Source organism: Cyprinodon tularosa, unplaced genomic scaffold, assembly GCF_016077235.1.
Source record: "Cyprinodon tularosa strain WSP-4 unplaced genomic scaffold, ASM1607723v1 ctg454, whole genome shotgun sequence".
Taxonomy (NCBI): domain Eukaryota; kingdom Metazoa; phylum Chordata; class Actinopteri; order Cyprinodontiformes; family Cyprinodontidae; genus Cyprinodon; species Cyprinodon tularosa.
The window spans coordinates 170247-186178 of NW_024039179.1; the positions used below are offsets into that span (position 1 = coordinate 170247).

A 15932-nucleotide genomic window follows, 5' to 3' on the forward strand; every position below is an offset into this window, starting at 1 on the left:
CTGCAGATAGCTGGTCTGCAACGGTCTGTAGCATTTTGAAGATGACCAGATAAGAAAGCAATACTGGGAGAGAATATAAATACATATATAAATGCAGAAATTTCAGCTCATGTGAAGATGATCCACATATATTGATTTTTGCGATGTAGAAGATTTACTGCTGTAAATCTGGTCCCTCAGACTCAGGCAGCCCTTTTCACCCCAAACTTATGAAACATAATTACATTTATTTTTTTCTGCTATTAAAAAAAGGATGGACTTAAGCTTTCCATCAGCTTGTAAAAGCCTGGATTTTAAAGTTCAGATTTGGTTGGTGATATTCAGTAGGTGGTCACTTTAAAATGCTGTGTCTTTCTTTTCTTTTTATTATTGAAGGTGGATTTTCAAAACAGCCAAACTATACCTACTATAACTGGATAAAGCAGGTTTGAATATTTATATTCAATATATTTGAATTACAAATATAATATTCATGTCTAAAAAAGGTTCTTCCTTAAATAAACCATATGTTAGAAGTGATTTGGAAGGAAATGCATGCAGTTCTCTTAACAAGCATATCTGGAGAAGGTGCATCGGAGTGTTATAATAATGCTTCAGGAGACAAAACTAGAGTTTTCACATAAGAGTGGGATAAATTGTAAGTCCTAAATAGAGTGGCAGTACGGTCAGAATTATTGAGAGACACCGATGCAACAAAATACAATCACATTTTTTAATATCCTGATTTGTTTTACCAAAATTTTCTTCTTTATTTGCGAGTGACATGCATCTGTTTTACTTCAAAGCTGATATATAAAAAGAGCCTAAAACAAAAACAAAAAAAACAACCAACTTGAATGCTGTAAAATGAGACTATCTGAAACAAAAGAGACAAACATGTCCTACAGTAAACCTAGTCACCTAATTCAAAATTACTTTATTAGTCATTTTAGGAAGAATAACGCTCCGCTTTTAATTTTTGCTGTGTTATGGCTAAGCATGTTGGTCAAGAAGTAATGATTTAGTGTGATTTATGGATCACATTGACTTTACTCATTGCAAAACATTATGATACATAAATACCTAATGCAACGCCACACCTATCAGAACTATGAATGAACATGTCAACATTTTTGAAGTTGACAAACACTGAATCAATATCTTATAAAATAACTTCTTCCTTTCATCTATATGGGTCAGCATCACAGACTGGAACTAATTAAACGCTGCATCTCATTGCCTTTTGTATTGTCACCCCCATTGTGCTGTCAATCTTCCCAAACTAATTCTTCCCAGCTCATTACATGACTCTTTTTATCTGTGCGTGACCGAACAGAAAATCATTTTCAGCCCTTTTCTCCACATATTTCCCCCCACCCCATCCCTGCTCTCCTTGTGTCCTTGTGCCACTTTGTTGTTGTCTTCATATGAAAAGCTCTGCCAATACCAAGTTTGGATCCTTCTTTCATATGCCCCCTCATCAGTTTTTTTGTCATTGTTTTTGTTTTTTCCATGGTTAAAAATCAAAGGATGAGAGGCTTTTTTTTAAAGTCTTAAATGTCATGTGTGGAAAACTGTGGGGATAAAATTAGAACAAAGTTGCCGTCTGTTCCATTACTGATTGGATTGTACTGCTGTGAGGCCTCTCTCTGGGCTTGAGTGGGTACTGAAGAGGATGCCAATATGGATGGGCCCTATTACTCCTTCCAAACTATCACTGATCACATGGTACCACAGAAAGATGAATAGGTTGTTCTTTTATACATCACTCAGATGCACGGACATGGCAAGGTACCACACCCTAACCCTTAACATTTCCAATTAGTATATAATACCTTGCAAAAAAACTAACATACATTGAATCTTTCACATCACAGACAAGAAACATTAATTCAAAATGCATTTAGATTTCTAATTCACACTTTAGGACCAGATCCATCTTATTAACAATAATATTAAGTCAGTTTGGTCCGATCAAATGGAATAAAATTATGTTTGATTGCATACTTTCTAGTTTGTTCCAATTAGAATAAAATGAAGTAAAGATCTGTTTCGTTTCCTGCTCTTTAAAAAAAATCCAGCAAATGCTATGAGCCATTATCTTTGAAGCAGGACCTCATACTGAGCGGGCATGTGGCAACAGTGGACAGAAGAGAGCCCCTCATAGCAGAGATGAACCTCCAGCAGAATACGACTCTAGGGTTCTTAGAAACTAGGAGCTCTCTCAGTGCAAAAGCCTTGGTGTTCCCGGTGATCTAAACACTGGGAACATCACAAAGTGCGCACAGCAAAAAAATGGAAATATAAATAAGTATTTTTTTCTTAAATTAAATGCTTTTTTTCTTGAATTGAGGAGATAGGTAAGACACTTTGATGATGGAACAAAAACATTTACATTTAAAATAAGAAAAACCTTTGCATGGTCTTAATTCAAGTGCATTTTATTTAATTGTCTTATTTTAAAAGCAAAAATACTCATTGCATTGGCAAATCATTTTACCTACCTACTCAAATTAAGCATAAATACACTTAATTTAACCCTTTAAAGCCTGATCCAAGAATAAAACAAAACAGAAAATTACTTTTTTTTGGTTTTAATTCCTTATTTGCCCTTTTAACAAAATATGTAAAAAGAAAAAACTGAAATACATTTTTGATATTAATAATTTATTACTATGTGATAAGTCAAGATTATTTTTTGTGTAGTCTTCTGCCCTCTGTTATCAGGTATAACTGATTGTGTACAATAGGATTTTGAGCAAAGTTTTTACCATTAAATTATGCAAAAGGTGTCAGACGCAAAACATTTCAGAAACAGGCATTATAGGGTTAAGGGATTTTTACTTATTTCTAGATCTTTTTTGCAGTGCAGCTCAATTATACATAAAATCTTTGTGTTTTAAATCTAACCCTTCTGTGTCTTTTAGATTTCCCCCCTAAGCTTTGTTTGTTTATTTAAGGATCCCCATTAGTCTTCTTGGGGTCCATTTTTAACTAAAAAGCATCACAATCAATACATATAACAAACTTACAGTAGAAACAACATTATTTAAAAAAAAGGACAATTAAAACAAGTTGATAGACAAACATAGTAATATCCAAAATTGCAGCAATGTTAACTGATCACTCTTGCCACATTTTTTTTTTCTCCAAATGCAATATAAAAACATTAGTATTCTTTTCGGTCTCCCGTTGCTCCAAGCTCATAGCACATCCACATTCCTCCATGGGAGCACGACTGACAGCTAAGAGGTTAGTTACGTTTAAGATGCCTCCTCCTAAAATAGCAGTCTTTATTCTGCTGCTCTTAAACTGCTTTTACTTCACCAGTCAACACATTTCAGAGGAGGCCGGCTATCAGGGGAGAAGAAAAGCATGACTTCTGTCGAAGCTGAAGGAAAAACACAGCAAGACAGAGAAAGCTGATGATTGAACCAAAGCCTGGTTCACATCAGCTTTACTGTTTTTTATCACTGGGTCCATTTATCTGATCGTCCTGCTCATCATTCTATATTTAAACTTTTTTTTTTTTTGTCTCAAGCTGTTTTATTTTCTCTTATTCTGTAATAACCTTTTTATGTTAGAGTTCTATCATTTTTAAAGTATGAGTTGTGTAGATTTTGTGTTTCATGAAGCTGCCTGATGAAATTTTTATGAAAACACATGCTGCTTGTCAGGCAGCACCAGTATATCTGTGTAAAATAAGCAGTTTAGTAAAAGTGTGCTAGATTTAAAAAGTTTAATAAATTATGGGTTTTAAGAGGAGGATTTGTTGAAAGTTGATTTTTTGTCTAAAAAAATTGAGGAAAAAATGTTTTTTTCTTTGAATAGTTTGGCATACTTAAAATTGTTTATTATGGTTTTTCTCCTTTTTTAATTATTAGTGAATATTTTTCATTTGCATTAAAACAGACAAAGAGCCACAGGTAGAAGCTTAAAAAGGAAATGTGCTGGATGGATTTTTGAGATTTTTTTTCTCTTATTAGCCAAAAGTAGACTAATCATACCCCTTTGAGCCATTTATACTCTGTTAATGAATTCTTGCACATCTTAATTTTTTATGCTTTTTACCTTCAAAGGTTATTTAGTGGGCTGCGGTGTTGTACAGTTTGTAGCACTTCTGCCTTGCAGCAAGAAAGTTCCGGGTTCGATTCCCGGATGGAGTTTGCATGTTGTCCCTGTGCATGCACGGGTTATGTCTATGTACTCTGTCTTCCTCCCATAAACCAAAAATATAACTATTAGATTAACTTGCATCTCTACATTGTGCTAAGTTAAGTGAGTGTGTGTATGTGCATGGTTGTGTGTCTCTGTGTTGCCCCCCGGGACAGACTAGAGACCTGTCCAAGGTGTACCCTGCCTCTAACCCATAGACTGCCAGAGATAGGCACCAGGTCCTCTGCAACCCTGATTGAATGAGCGGGAGAAGATGGATGGATGGATATTTAGTCTATCTCATAAAGCAGTTTGCTGCTAACCCAGAGGTTTTAACTGGGACATGTTGCATATATGTACACAACCCTTTCTGTCTGAGATTTATCATTCTTTCAGTGGAGTGTTGCCTTCCATCCTCTTTGAAATGTTTGGAAAAACAGTTTAAAAAAATAATGATGAGGAATAAATTATTTGATCTCTCTCTGAGATAAAATAATATGAAGACTTAATAATAGAAATACTAGCAGACATATTATTGCATACAAATCATTGAATGTGTAGCAGTACTTCTTACACCAGGTTGTTTTTTAAAGATATATAATTAGTCTTGGATGCAAAAAATGAATGCAGTAGTTTCTAATTGAGAACAAATGTGCATCATTGTGTTTTTAAAGGCATGTTGATCCATCGTTTCTGATTTATAGTTCTACAGCAAGCCGTGGGTAGAAGTTTATTAAATCACATGCATCTTAGCCCAGTCCCCTGTAGCGTAACCCTCCTACATACGTGAGGCCGCTGGTCTCTGATGATGACTCATGCTTTCCAGACATTCAATGTTTCATTGCTGAAATAAGTGTGAATACTACTGAGTCACATTTTCACTTTAGCCACATTTTTGCATTTTCATTAGAGTAATTATGATTTTTTTCTGAAATAATTTCCAAAGCAGTATAGAACTGCAATATTATTTAGTAAAGGAAAGAAAGGAAAAAAAACATTGGTTTAAGACCAAACTTTACTTTATTCCAAAGACAAACAAAGATCAGATAAATGCATAAAAAAGGCATGAAAGTCCTGATGAAACTTTTCACAAAACTGGAAATAAATTTAGTAAGAGGCTGTTAATTGTTTTGAAGTATTTTAAAACAATTAACATTATTTCAAAAAGCAGCCTCAACCCAGACAAAATAACTAGTTTCTCCAGCCTTTGGTTCAATTAATCTTTTACATCACATTAATAATTAATACATTTTTCCAGATTTTGATGTTTGCTGTATAATCTTGGTGCACAGGAGGTCAAACTGGCCATTTTATCACTCCACCAACTTGGAGTGATGGCATGGTTTTCTTTTTCTTTGAAATGCTATTTTATTTTTAAAAAAGATGTAAGAGAATTAAAAAGTGACACTTTTCTCATATCAATTCTCACTATTAGTTTTCCACAAATCGTAGGGATCGTAAAGATATTTCAGAAAAATGAGAGACAGTCTTTTTGTTATCTTTGGCCGGTTCTGGCTTTGGACTTTAGTGTCTCCCATGGATCATTTAAGGCATGCAGTACTCTGGACCAGCAGATGCCAGTAAATTGGTTTTTACTCCCACATTCGAGTTTCTTTAAAACTGGACCATGACATGATGCTTTTGGAGATTTTTTACACTACTTCATGTTCCCAGACAGGTCTTTTTTGTTAGTAGATTACAGCACTGTAATCTACTACATTTGCTATAACAGATTATTCTGTTATAGCAGAATATGTCTGACAGTGTAGTGCTAAATACAGGTCTGCCCCAAGGGTGCATATTATCACCCTTGTTATTTTCAATATACACAAATTAAATCAGATATGTCTGAGATATGACCATGTAACATTGATCAAATATGCTGACGACATTGGTGGCACGTCTCACAGATGCTTATTTAATGGCTCTCTATGTAAATGCAACAATCAATCTAAAAAAATGGTTTCAGAACAGTAATCTACAGTTAAATGTCAATTAAACTAAAGAAATGTGCCTCAGTAGCCAACAGAAACAGGAGCGGTCAAACCCGCTGTTTAAACCAATTCAATTAAACAGACACAATGTAAAGCAAGTGGACTCATTCAAATACTTAGGCATAATTTTGGACAAGTCTTTCACATTTAATGAATATATTGACTGTGTTTACAACAAAGCACAGCAAGGGCTCTTCCTGCTTCACCAGCTGAGGGGTTTTAAAGTCAGTGACCACATCCTATTGAGGGTTTATCAGTGCTTAATTGAGAGCTACTGACATTTAACATTGTTTCTTGGTTTGGTCATTTAACTGCTAAAAACAAAAATAAACCTGGCAGAGTTGTTAAATAGGGCAGTATGATTACAGGCCAACAACAAATAAATTTGTCTCAGCATTAGAGTAATGCAGTGCATTGGTTTGGTCATGAGATCACAGATGACGATAGTGTCATGATTCTATAGTTAAATTCTATTCCCAGCCCGCCGGGAATTTATGTTTCTGATACTTTAAGATGTTTATTGCCCTCCCCTGTAGGGGTGGTAAAATATCTTATTTAATCAGATATTATTTCAGCTGTAATATACTGTTTATGGCACACAGTCCTACTAACTGTGTGTTGGAACAATAGATGAAAGAGTGATTCAAGCACTAATCATGGTCAAACAGTTATTTCTGCACATACATGGAATAAATTCACCACAACTTCTGTTCAAAATATAAGATTTTATTAACAAAAATCATTCAGCTCCAAGTCAAACGTATTTCAGTTTAACACTCTCAACTAAGACTAGTAAAACTCAACTTAACTAAACTAACTACTATGTACAAAGAGGAAGGGGAAAATGGTTGAAAAACATATTACAGTTTAAGATGGATTCTGTGTTTGAAACCAAAGTTTATCTGGAATAATTTGGGATATGATCAAATTAGCTTTTCACTAATTTTAAAGAAATTGGAATGTTTTCAGACCAATTCACAATGCAAATCTATGAGGTGAATAAAACATTCTTTGGCCAAATAATGTTTTATGGAATGATTTGCTTAATCAAGAACCAATAACCTTTAGCTAAATGATTCTTTACCTTCCTTGAAATAGCTAGCAGCGAATAGACATCAGGATTCCACAAACATAATCCTCACAGTGCTTCCAGGTTTCTCTATAGTAGGTGAGTCAGAGCTTGGTGCAGGAGGAAGATGATAGCATTACCTGCCACAACCCAAGGATAGTACACAAACTGAAGTGAATTCAATGAAGTCTTCACCAGGTGGCATAGATGGTGTAAGACTAACCATTCGATGGTCTTCATCATCTGTGAAGTCAGCTGATGAACCAGCCTTTAGCTGCTGAGGTCTTTTGGATGTTCTTTGGCACTGATACCACGCAAGAGGTCTTCCACAGCTGTGGTACTCCACCTAGGCATAAGTTGCACATGTAGCACAGGATGCCATACAGTTCAACGGCACAACATCTCATGGCAGAGATCCAGATTTCCTTGTGCCAAGAAAGAATGTGTACAGAAATTATTTGTACCCTCTGCCATCAAGGAGCTGAACAAGTTGTAACCCAAATGTCACTTGGTCTGTTCTGCTTCCTTTCCCTTGATGAAGCGAATCTGCTGCTGCTGCTATGTCTGCAATGAACTCTTTTATAATTGTTTGTTGATGTATTTTATTACATTGTTGTGTGTGAGTAAGCCAAAGGCAAATTCCTGCCATTTTTGTGTATGGTAGACAATAAAGTTTTTGTATTCTATTCTATGTTATCATTGATGTATCTCTACAGGGGGTGGGTGTTTTTAACTAACTGCTATAAAAAATCATTTTCATATCCCATGAATTCCCACTACCCACTGAAAAAGACTGTCCCACAGCCTCTAACAAATATTTCTCTCTTTTTCTTTCTACCTAGCGTTCCCACCACGCTCACGCTCTCTTCGACTTCACCCCCCACCATCCGTCACAGCTGCGCTTCCTGCGTGGAGATGTAATAGAAATCATGGACTGCTCTGACTCCGTACGTTGGAGGGGTCGTTGTCATGGACGCGTTGGTTACTTCCCCCCAGAGTATGTCCAGCCTATTTACCAATGACGGTGACCCGATGTGACGGCAAAAACATGCCCGCTCCTAAGGTTTCATCAACGAGGCATCAGGACTCCTCCCCTAACCCCAAAATAAACTTCTTCTGCGACTCCACCCACTGATCTGTGGAGTTAAAGGCTGAATAAGTCTATAATGGATGGATTCCTCTTATGTCTAAGTCATCTCAGCTTTCACTATTTTTTTCTTGACTTTCATCTCAACTGTGGAAGTAACAAGATTGAATCATGTACCCAAGTGTAAAAGGTGAAAGACACAGTCAAAAATAAACAAAAATGGAAACTAACCATTTCTTAAATGTTGCTAAGGATACCTATATATATAAAAAAAAGAGCTTGAAGACAGCTATGTTTGGCCCCTCTGTCATTCAACTGAGAGGTTTCTAAGCAATATCTGGAATAGCCATGTAAACCTGTGAACTTTAAAGGTATTTATTTGAGATCATAGTCTGTAACTGGATGTTTTAAATGCAAATCTGGTTGAGTCTGGACCTGTCGCTTGTGTGTGGGTGTGTGGGGTATGTCTTTGTAAAGATTTGGCAGTGAATCACTAAAGGAAGTCCCCATATTGCCATCTGGACTGATTTGTAAAAGTAATACTGCATTGAAAAAACACTGCTTAAAATGTAATGAGCTTCATTTGTTTAACGACCACCTCTGTATATGTATTTATTCCTACTCCTCCGTAATCTATAATGCATATTGTAAATAGAATCATTAATTACTAAAAGGAAACATTTCATACAGTTTACAATACAAACTTGGACTTGTCTTCCATTCCTTGTTATTATGAATCAGTAAAAGATTTATCCGTTTACCTCCTTCATCCTCCTCTCTCAACATAAGATGAATAAAAACAAATGCTATCACTTTGTCGTTTGAAATTACTACAAATCTAAAATCCTGAAAAAGTATACTTATAAAAATATTTGAGAAAGTAATACCTACATGGGTTTTTTTACAGTTAAGATGTGGTTTTGAGCTTTCTTTTTGCTTCTCATTTTTTAATTTTGTCCTCATATTCTTATATCCTTGAGGATTTTCTTAAGAGCTAATAGAGGAATTGTGTGACTACAAAACATCAAAATGCGAGCATGCAATTGTAAAAAAGAAATACACCCTCTTTCCACATTTAGGTAAAATCTAGGGTTTCTACATTTCATAACAGTTTTTTTATTTTACAGTGCTTGCGAAAGTAATCAGCCCCCTTGAACTTTTTGACCTTATGCCACATTTCAGGCCTGTAAAGATACAGATATAAAAAACTGTTTTTATGAAGAATCAACAATAAGTAGGACACCATCATGAAGTGGAATAAATTTTTTGGGATATTTTAAACATTTTTAACAATTACAAAACTGAAGAGTTGGGCAAAATTAATCATTCCCTTGACTTTAAGTGCAGCAAAGCCTTCCCAGAAGTTCAGTAAAGATCTCTGAATTATCCAATCTTGACCTGAATGATTGATGACGATAAACAGAATCCACCTGTGTTTAATAAAGTCTCTGTATAAAGGCACCAGGCAGGTCCATCATACTGTTGTGGAGAAGTTTATAGACAGATTTGGATACAAAAAAGATGTCCCAAGCTTTAAACATCCCAAGGAGCGCAGTGCAAGTGATCATCTTGCAATGGAAGGAGTATCAGGAGGAGGAGACTGATCAGCAATGCAGCCCATGATCACTCTGGATGAACTGCAGAGATCTAGAACTGATGGGAGACTGTCCATAGGATAACAATCAGTCGTATACTGCATAAATCTCGCCTTCATAAAAGACTGGCAAGAAGGTTGCCATTAATTAAAGATATCCATAAAACATCTAGTTTAAAGTTTTGCCACAAGCCACCTGGGAGACACAGCAAACACGGAAGAAGGTGCTCTGGTCAGATCAAAATCAAACTTTTTGGCAACGACACAAAACGTTTGGCGTAAAAGCAACACATTTCTTCACCCTGACCACACCATCCCCACTGTCATACATGGTGGTGGCAGCATCATGTTTTGGGACTCCTTTTATTCAGTAGGGACAAGGATGATGGTAGAAAATTATGGGAAGATGGATGGAGCCCAATACAGGACCATTCTAGAAGAAAACCTGTTGGAGTCTGCAAAAAACCTAAGACTGGGATGGAGATTTATCTTCCAGCAAGACAATGATCCAAACCATAAGACAATATCTACAATGGAAGGGTTCACAAAAAAACATATCCAGGTGAATGGCCAAGCCAATGACCAGACCTGAATCCAATCAAGAATCTGTGTAAAGAAATTAAAACTGCTGTTCACAAACCCTCTCCATCCAACCTCACTGAGCTCCAGCTGTTTTGCAAAAAAATGGGCATAAATGTCAGCACAACTGACACCGACTCCAAATGACTTAAAGCTATAATCGCAGCAAAGGGTGGCGCTACAAAGTATCGACTAAAGGGGTCTGAATTATTTAGCACACCCAGTCCTTCAGTTTTTTATATGTTAAAAAAGTTTAAAATATCCAATAAATTTTGTTCCAATTCATGTTTGTGTCCCACTTGTTGATTCTTCATAAAAAAATAACATTTTTATATCTTTATGTTTGAAGCCTGAAGTGTTGCTAAAGGTTGAAATGTTTAAATGAGCTGAAGGCACTGTACCTTTCCAACTTGTTTTGTTAAATAAATAGTAACACACTCGTATCTGTGGTCTAATACACTTGGAATTTAATGATTTAAGGACCTGATAGATACTAGTTCTTATATATATTAAGTTTGTAAAATTGACTGGGGGTGTGATTTCTTTTTACCATGACTGTATTGTTGACTCCACCAAGTGTTTTTATAAGACGGTGTCAGGAATCACATGCTCGTCCTCAATTGCATAACAGCATAACATTACTTGGATGATATAAAATGGGCTTTAAACACTGCATTCCTTGCAAGTCAGGAGTATTTGATTATTTTATTCAAGTCACTCAAAACAAAGGTCATCTTCTGGGTGTGTCCCCTCTGGCAGTTATCTTGTTACTTCCTCTTTAATGCCTTAAATACCAGGCTTTTTAAGTTTTTAGAAATCCCATTTTGCCTGTGTCAAATTGAAACTGAAAACCCTTGCAAAATTCAAAACTTATTGCACTTCCATGAAATCTGTCAGCTGCAACTGTTCACATACCCGCTGGTGAAGCACTCTGTCCACCACTCCCCCCGTGTAGGACAGCACAGCCACAGGGTTAGTGTTAAGACAGAGAGATAAATCTTGTAATTATTGCTCTTTACAGTATCTCTCTAGACCGACCAAATCTCTGGATTCTCTGATGTGTTATTCTCTTCAGGCAGACAGCTGTTGTACAGAATTTAGCTCTGGGGACAGAAAAGCCCATTGATAAAGTTTGATTTTTATGTGGCAATTGGAATAAGTGATTTCCATGCTATTCCCATTTAAAAGTGTGTTCAGGAGTGAACAAATGGTCGAAGATGTCGAGGATGCCTGTCAAACAATGCAGGCAGTGAATACTGGTTGAGCAAAGCAACATGTGTGGTTGTGGTAGACAAATGTTAAAATAAAAATTAAAAAACGTACACCCTGTCAATTTGTGTTGCTTTAACCATTCAGGGGCTTGCTGTGGTTGTGAAATGGGGGTAAAAGCATGAAAGAGCATTCTTCGGTAGAAGATATATGTCAGACGGCTGTTTGTGATGAATACTGATAAATACTTGCCTGCCATATCACTGGCGCTCCGTTTTTTAACACAGTTTAAACTTTTACCAATATAGACATGTTATACATCCTTAGAAAGCTTTGATTCTCCACATTTCAACCACCAAAATCATTGTATGGAAACCATGAGCACCGAAACACAATTAATAAAGAAATAACAGCATGTTAAATCACAATTTCTAGAATAAAGCTCCGACTTCCTACCTTTGAAGCGATCCTGAGGCCCTATTATAAATCTAATCTTAGATTGTTTATATTCCACTTCTCTGTAAGGACCTACGGATAAAAAGTTATCCAGCATATTCATAATAAAAAACATTCCATGATGACAAAATTGGCACATAAAGTCAGTTTTTACCATCAGAAAAGTTTGATCCTTATAAGTTATGCTAACCCTAATTACCCTAGCTTTAAAAACAGGCTTTCTTTTCCGTTTAGGTTTGTCAGAATACTTTTTGGCAATTTTTAGTCTAGTTTACACAAAAGACTGAAAAAATAGCTTAAAAAAAGCCGCAGCAGCAAACAAGCGTAGGAGCACTTCTTCGTCCTTCGGCGTACTGGTGGACCGCTAGCCAAACAGCGTATGAGTTACGCTTGGAGCCCATGTAAATAACATCATGGCGGCACGTACGTAAAATGTTTAATTGACAATTAAGTAGCCATCCACTTTTGACAGTAGGCAAAGTAGATTGGCTATGTTTTGTTTGCCTCACCATGGCCAAAGTTTATGGATTTTATTTTTTTGGGGGGGGACCATAAGTGCAAGAATGCCATTTATCAATTAATTCATTTTAGATTAATTTGGACACTTAATTTTTGTGAAAAATACTCTTTAATACCTTTAAGTAAAATAGTAAAGACAAATCTTTGTTCATTCAAAAACTAATTTAGGTTGATCTGTCTCCCTGCACAGAAGGCCATGATTATTATCTATTAGCTATTATCCAGCCAAAGCTCCTGGGCCGGATCTGGGTGACCCAGGGACACCGGCACCCAAACTCTTGTTATGCTCTCCACACTACATAGGTCACATGTCCCGCTCAGTATAGTTGAGGTCCGTCAGGTACTGGGAAAGCGAGAGAAGGTGCTCCTAATCGATGAAGTGGTGGAGCGAGTTGGGCATACTACTATTAATAATGCAGAGATGCTACATTTTCCATTTGAGTAACACAACCACTACAATCAACAAACTCATTAAGGAGGTAATTTTGTCAAAATGCAAAAATGATCTTTGGATGTGTGTCATTGCAAAAAGCAGACCCTGCTTTTATTGAGACACTTCATCGTTCTCTCTTATGTATTTTCTGCAGTGATGGGACTAACGGCGTTGAAACTAACGGCGTTACTAACGCCGTTACCTTGTTTTAGTAACGAGTAATCTAACTAAATACTTTGACTGTAACTATAACGCAGTTACCATTGCAGGCACCCCGTTACTGCGCGTTACTCAGGTCGCACAATGAACCTTTTTTCATGATAGAACTCGTGCGCAGCTGCGTGAAGCTGACACCCCACCCACGTCAAAAAACTCTGCAAATAGACTGAATGGTTAGTGCAACGTTAGTGCAGATTTGTGCAGAAAAAAAATATTGTTTGTTCTACTTTTGTTTAAGAGATATTAAAGATTATTTTTTAAGTTCATCCAGAGGTGCGCGCCTAGTCATGAGAGAGGGGAGGATGAGATTCCGTCTGTCAGTTGAATAGGTGGGTGTTTCTGCTGGTGGGTGTTAACGTACAGCACAGACAGAGAGATGGAGAGTGAGGATGACTCCAGCAGCAAAACAGCGTTTTCCACATGGAAATACCGGTGTTACGTCGAGCTGCGTTTCCCCATCACATAACGGTTTCCTCTGCATCTCCACACAGCGCAGGCGGCAAGAGTCACCGCGCAAGCGACAGGAAACGCGCATGCTCGCTAAGGCGCGCAACAGTCGCTCTGTGCTCGCGCCACAGGAGAACTATGGAGAGCGTGAACGATCAAATGAACCTGACAACAGCCAGAAATGATAGCCTATATGGAGAAAGGGAGAAATCTGGATGGATGGATGGATGGATGGATGGATGGATGGATGGATGGATGGATGGATGGATGGATGGATGGATGGATAGATAGATAGATAGATAGATAGATAGATAGATAGATAGATAGATAGATAGATAGATAGATAGATAGATAGATAGAAACGCAAAAGTAACGCAATAGTTACTTTTACTAGCAACTAGTTACTTTTATTGTGGAGTAACTCAGTTAGTAACTCAGTTACTTTTTGGGAGAAGTAACTAGTAACTATATCTAATTACTTTTTCAAAGTAACGTGCCCAACACTGATTTTCTGCCATATTGGGAATTATATTACAGACCAAAGAGTAAATTCAAAAGGGCACGTTATGCACTTCAGTTCTAGCTAATTGATAAGCAGAACAAGTAAACAGATATTGAACTTGGAAAAACACATTTATGGTGGGCAAGTAACTGCTTGGAGTGCAGCCACACAATTACTGCCAAGGCAGTCAGGAATAATTATGAATTTACTGACAGGTCAGTGAAGTGGAATGCAGTGGAGAACTTGTTGTTTTCACTATGTGTTAATCACTATAGTCATTAACACACATTATTAGAGATTCCCTGCTACACCTTTTTTACCCAGCAGTGTGTAGAGGTTTTTCTTCCAGCACAGAGACTTTATGACTGACTGACTTTGATACCTTGAGGCAAACACTTGGCAAAAGTTATTGATAATAACATAGTACATATCAGTTGTAGATGTCTGCAGCCTATTTTAAAACAAAGGAGATGTACAGAAAAATGTCAAAGCTCAAACCGAGGACCCAGTATTCAAGGCAAGACAGACTTTGAGATTACTCAAAAGATTTTATTAAAAAACGTCAGATTTGGAATAACAGCAACTAGGGTATTTAAGGCAGGAATCTCTGCAGAAAGGAAACACAGGTTAGTGACCACGTAAATCTGGCGGAGGAAAATTATGAACATTAGCCGTTAACCTGGTTAAATAGTTTAGTCCGTGCCCAGAGAATGCGGTAGGATCCAGCCGGTGAGCTGCCAACAAGATGCGGCAGATGCTACAGACCTGGAGGACGGAGAACAAGTAGGAGACAAGATCTGGGCAGACGAAGGGCAGGATAGGATAATCCAGAGGATGAAGCCTAAGCAGGGGTTGAGGATGTGCTCAGGATTCAGAAACAGAAGATCAGAAGTCTGAAGAGGTGTCAGGAAGCAGTTCCATGTTCGGTAAACGGGCAGAATCCAGCAGGAGTCCGAAGACGGGTCAAGCAAAAAGATGAGACAGAAACAGGCAGGCTTCAGAGGTCCAGAGTTAGAACGGATCAGGAGATCACAACACAATCAGTTACGCTAGAGAACTCTCAACAAAGGCTCGAGAATAATCTAGAACTCATGACTGGCTATTGGAGTGGTTAAATAGAGGCAAGAGCAGGTGTATCAGATTAACAGTAGCAAGAAACTGGAGGAGGTTAGACAGGTGAATAAAATAAATAATTAAGCCAGTTATCAGTGCCAAGTTCCTGACAAACAATTATAGAATTGTCTATAAACACATCGTCTACAAATAGTGATGTGTCAGCTCTTGCTCTAATTCATTCATATTATCAACATACTATCAGATCTAACTTCTTCAAGAATTTTTACATTTTTCCTAGAAGATTAATAATCTTTTAAAACAAAGGTGGCAGAATTGTTGTAGTCTATAATTCTCTGATACTGACTCACTTGGATTTGCTCTCTCTTTTTGTTGTTTTACCAAAGCATCTTTTAGTCCTACATCACAGAGTCATCTCTGACTCTCCTGTGACAGGTAGTCAATAAAAAAAAAACCATCCTCCTACAGGAGTGCAGTGGAAAACAAAGGAGTTAAAGATGTTCCACAAATAGAACAGCTGTGAGCTTTTTCTGTCGCTGTTAGAAGCTGCTGAGTCACTTTGAAATCTCTGTGTGGCAATAAATATTGTCTTATCCAGTGTGAAAATTCTAAACTT

General features: G+C 37.1%; 1 protein-coding gene across 1 annotated transcript in view; it reads left to right on the forward strand.

The window, feature by feature from the left end:
- grapa (GRB2 related adaptor protein a) overlaps positions 1-9096 on the forward strand; it is a 36029-nt gene extending 26933 nt beyond the window's left edge. Inside the window, exon 5 of the mRNA XM_038300728.1 lies at positions 8040-9096. Coding sequence (XP_038156656.1) covers positions 8040-8219 — 180 coding nt within the window. The 3' untranslated portion in view covers positions 8220-9096. The remainder of the gene's footprint in view (positions 1-8039) is intronic.
- Positions 9097-15932: the final 6836 nt, after the last annotated feature.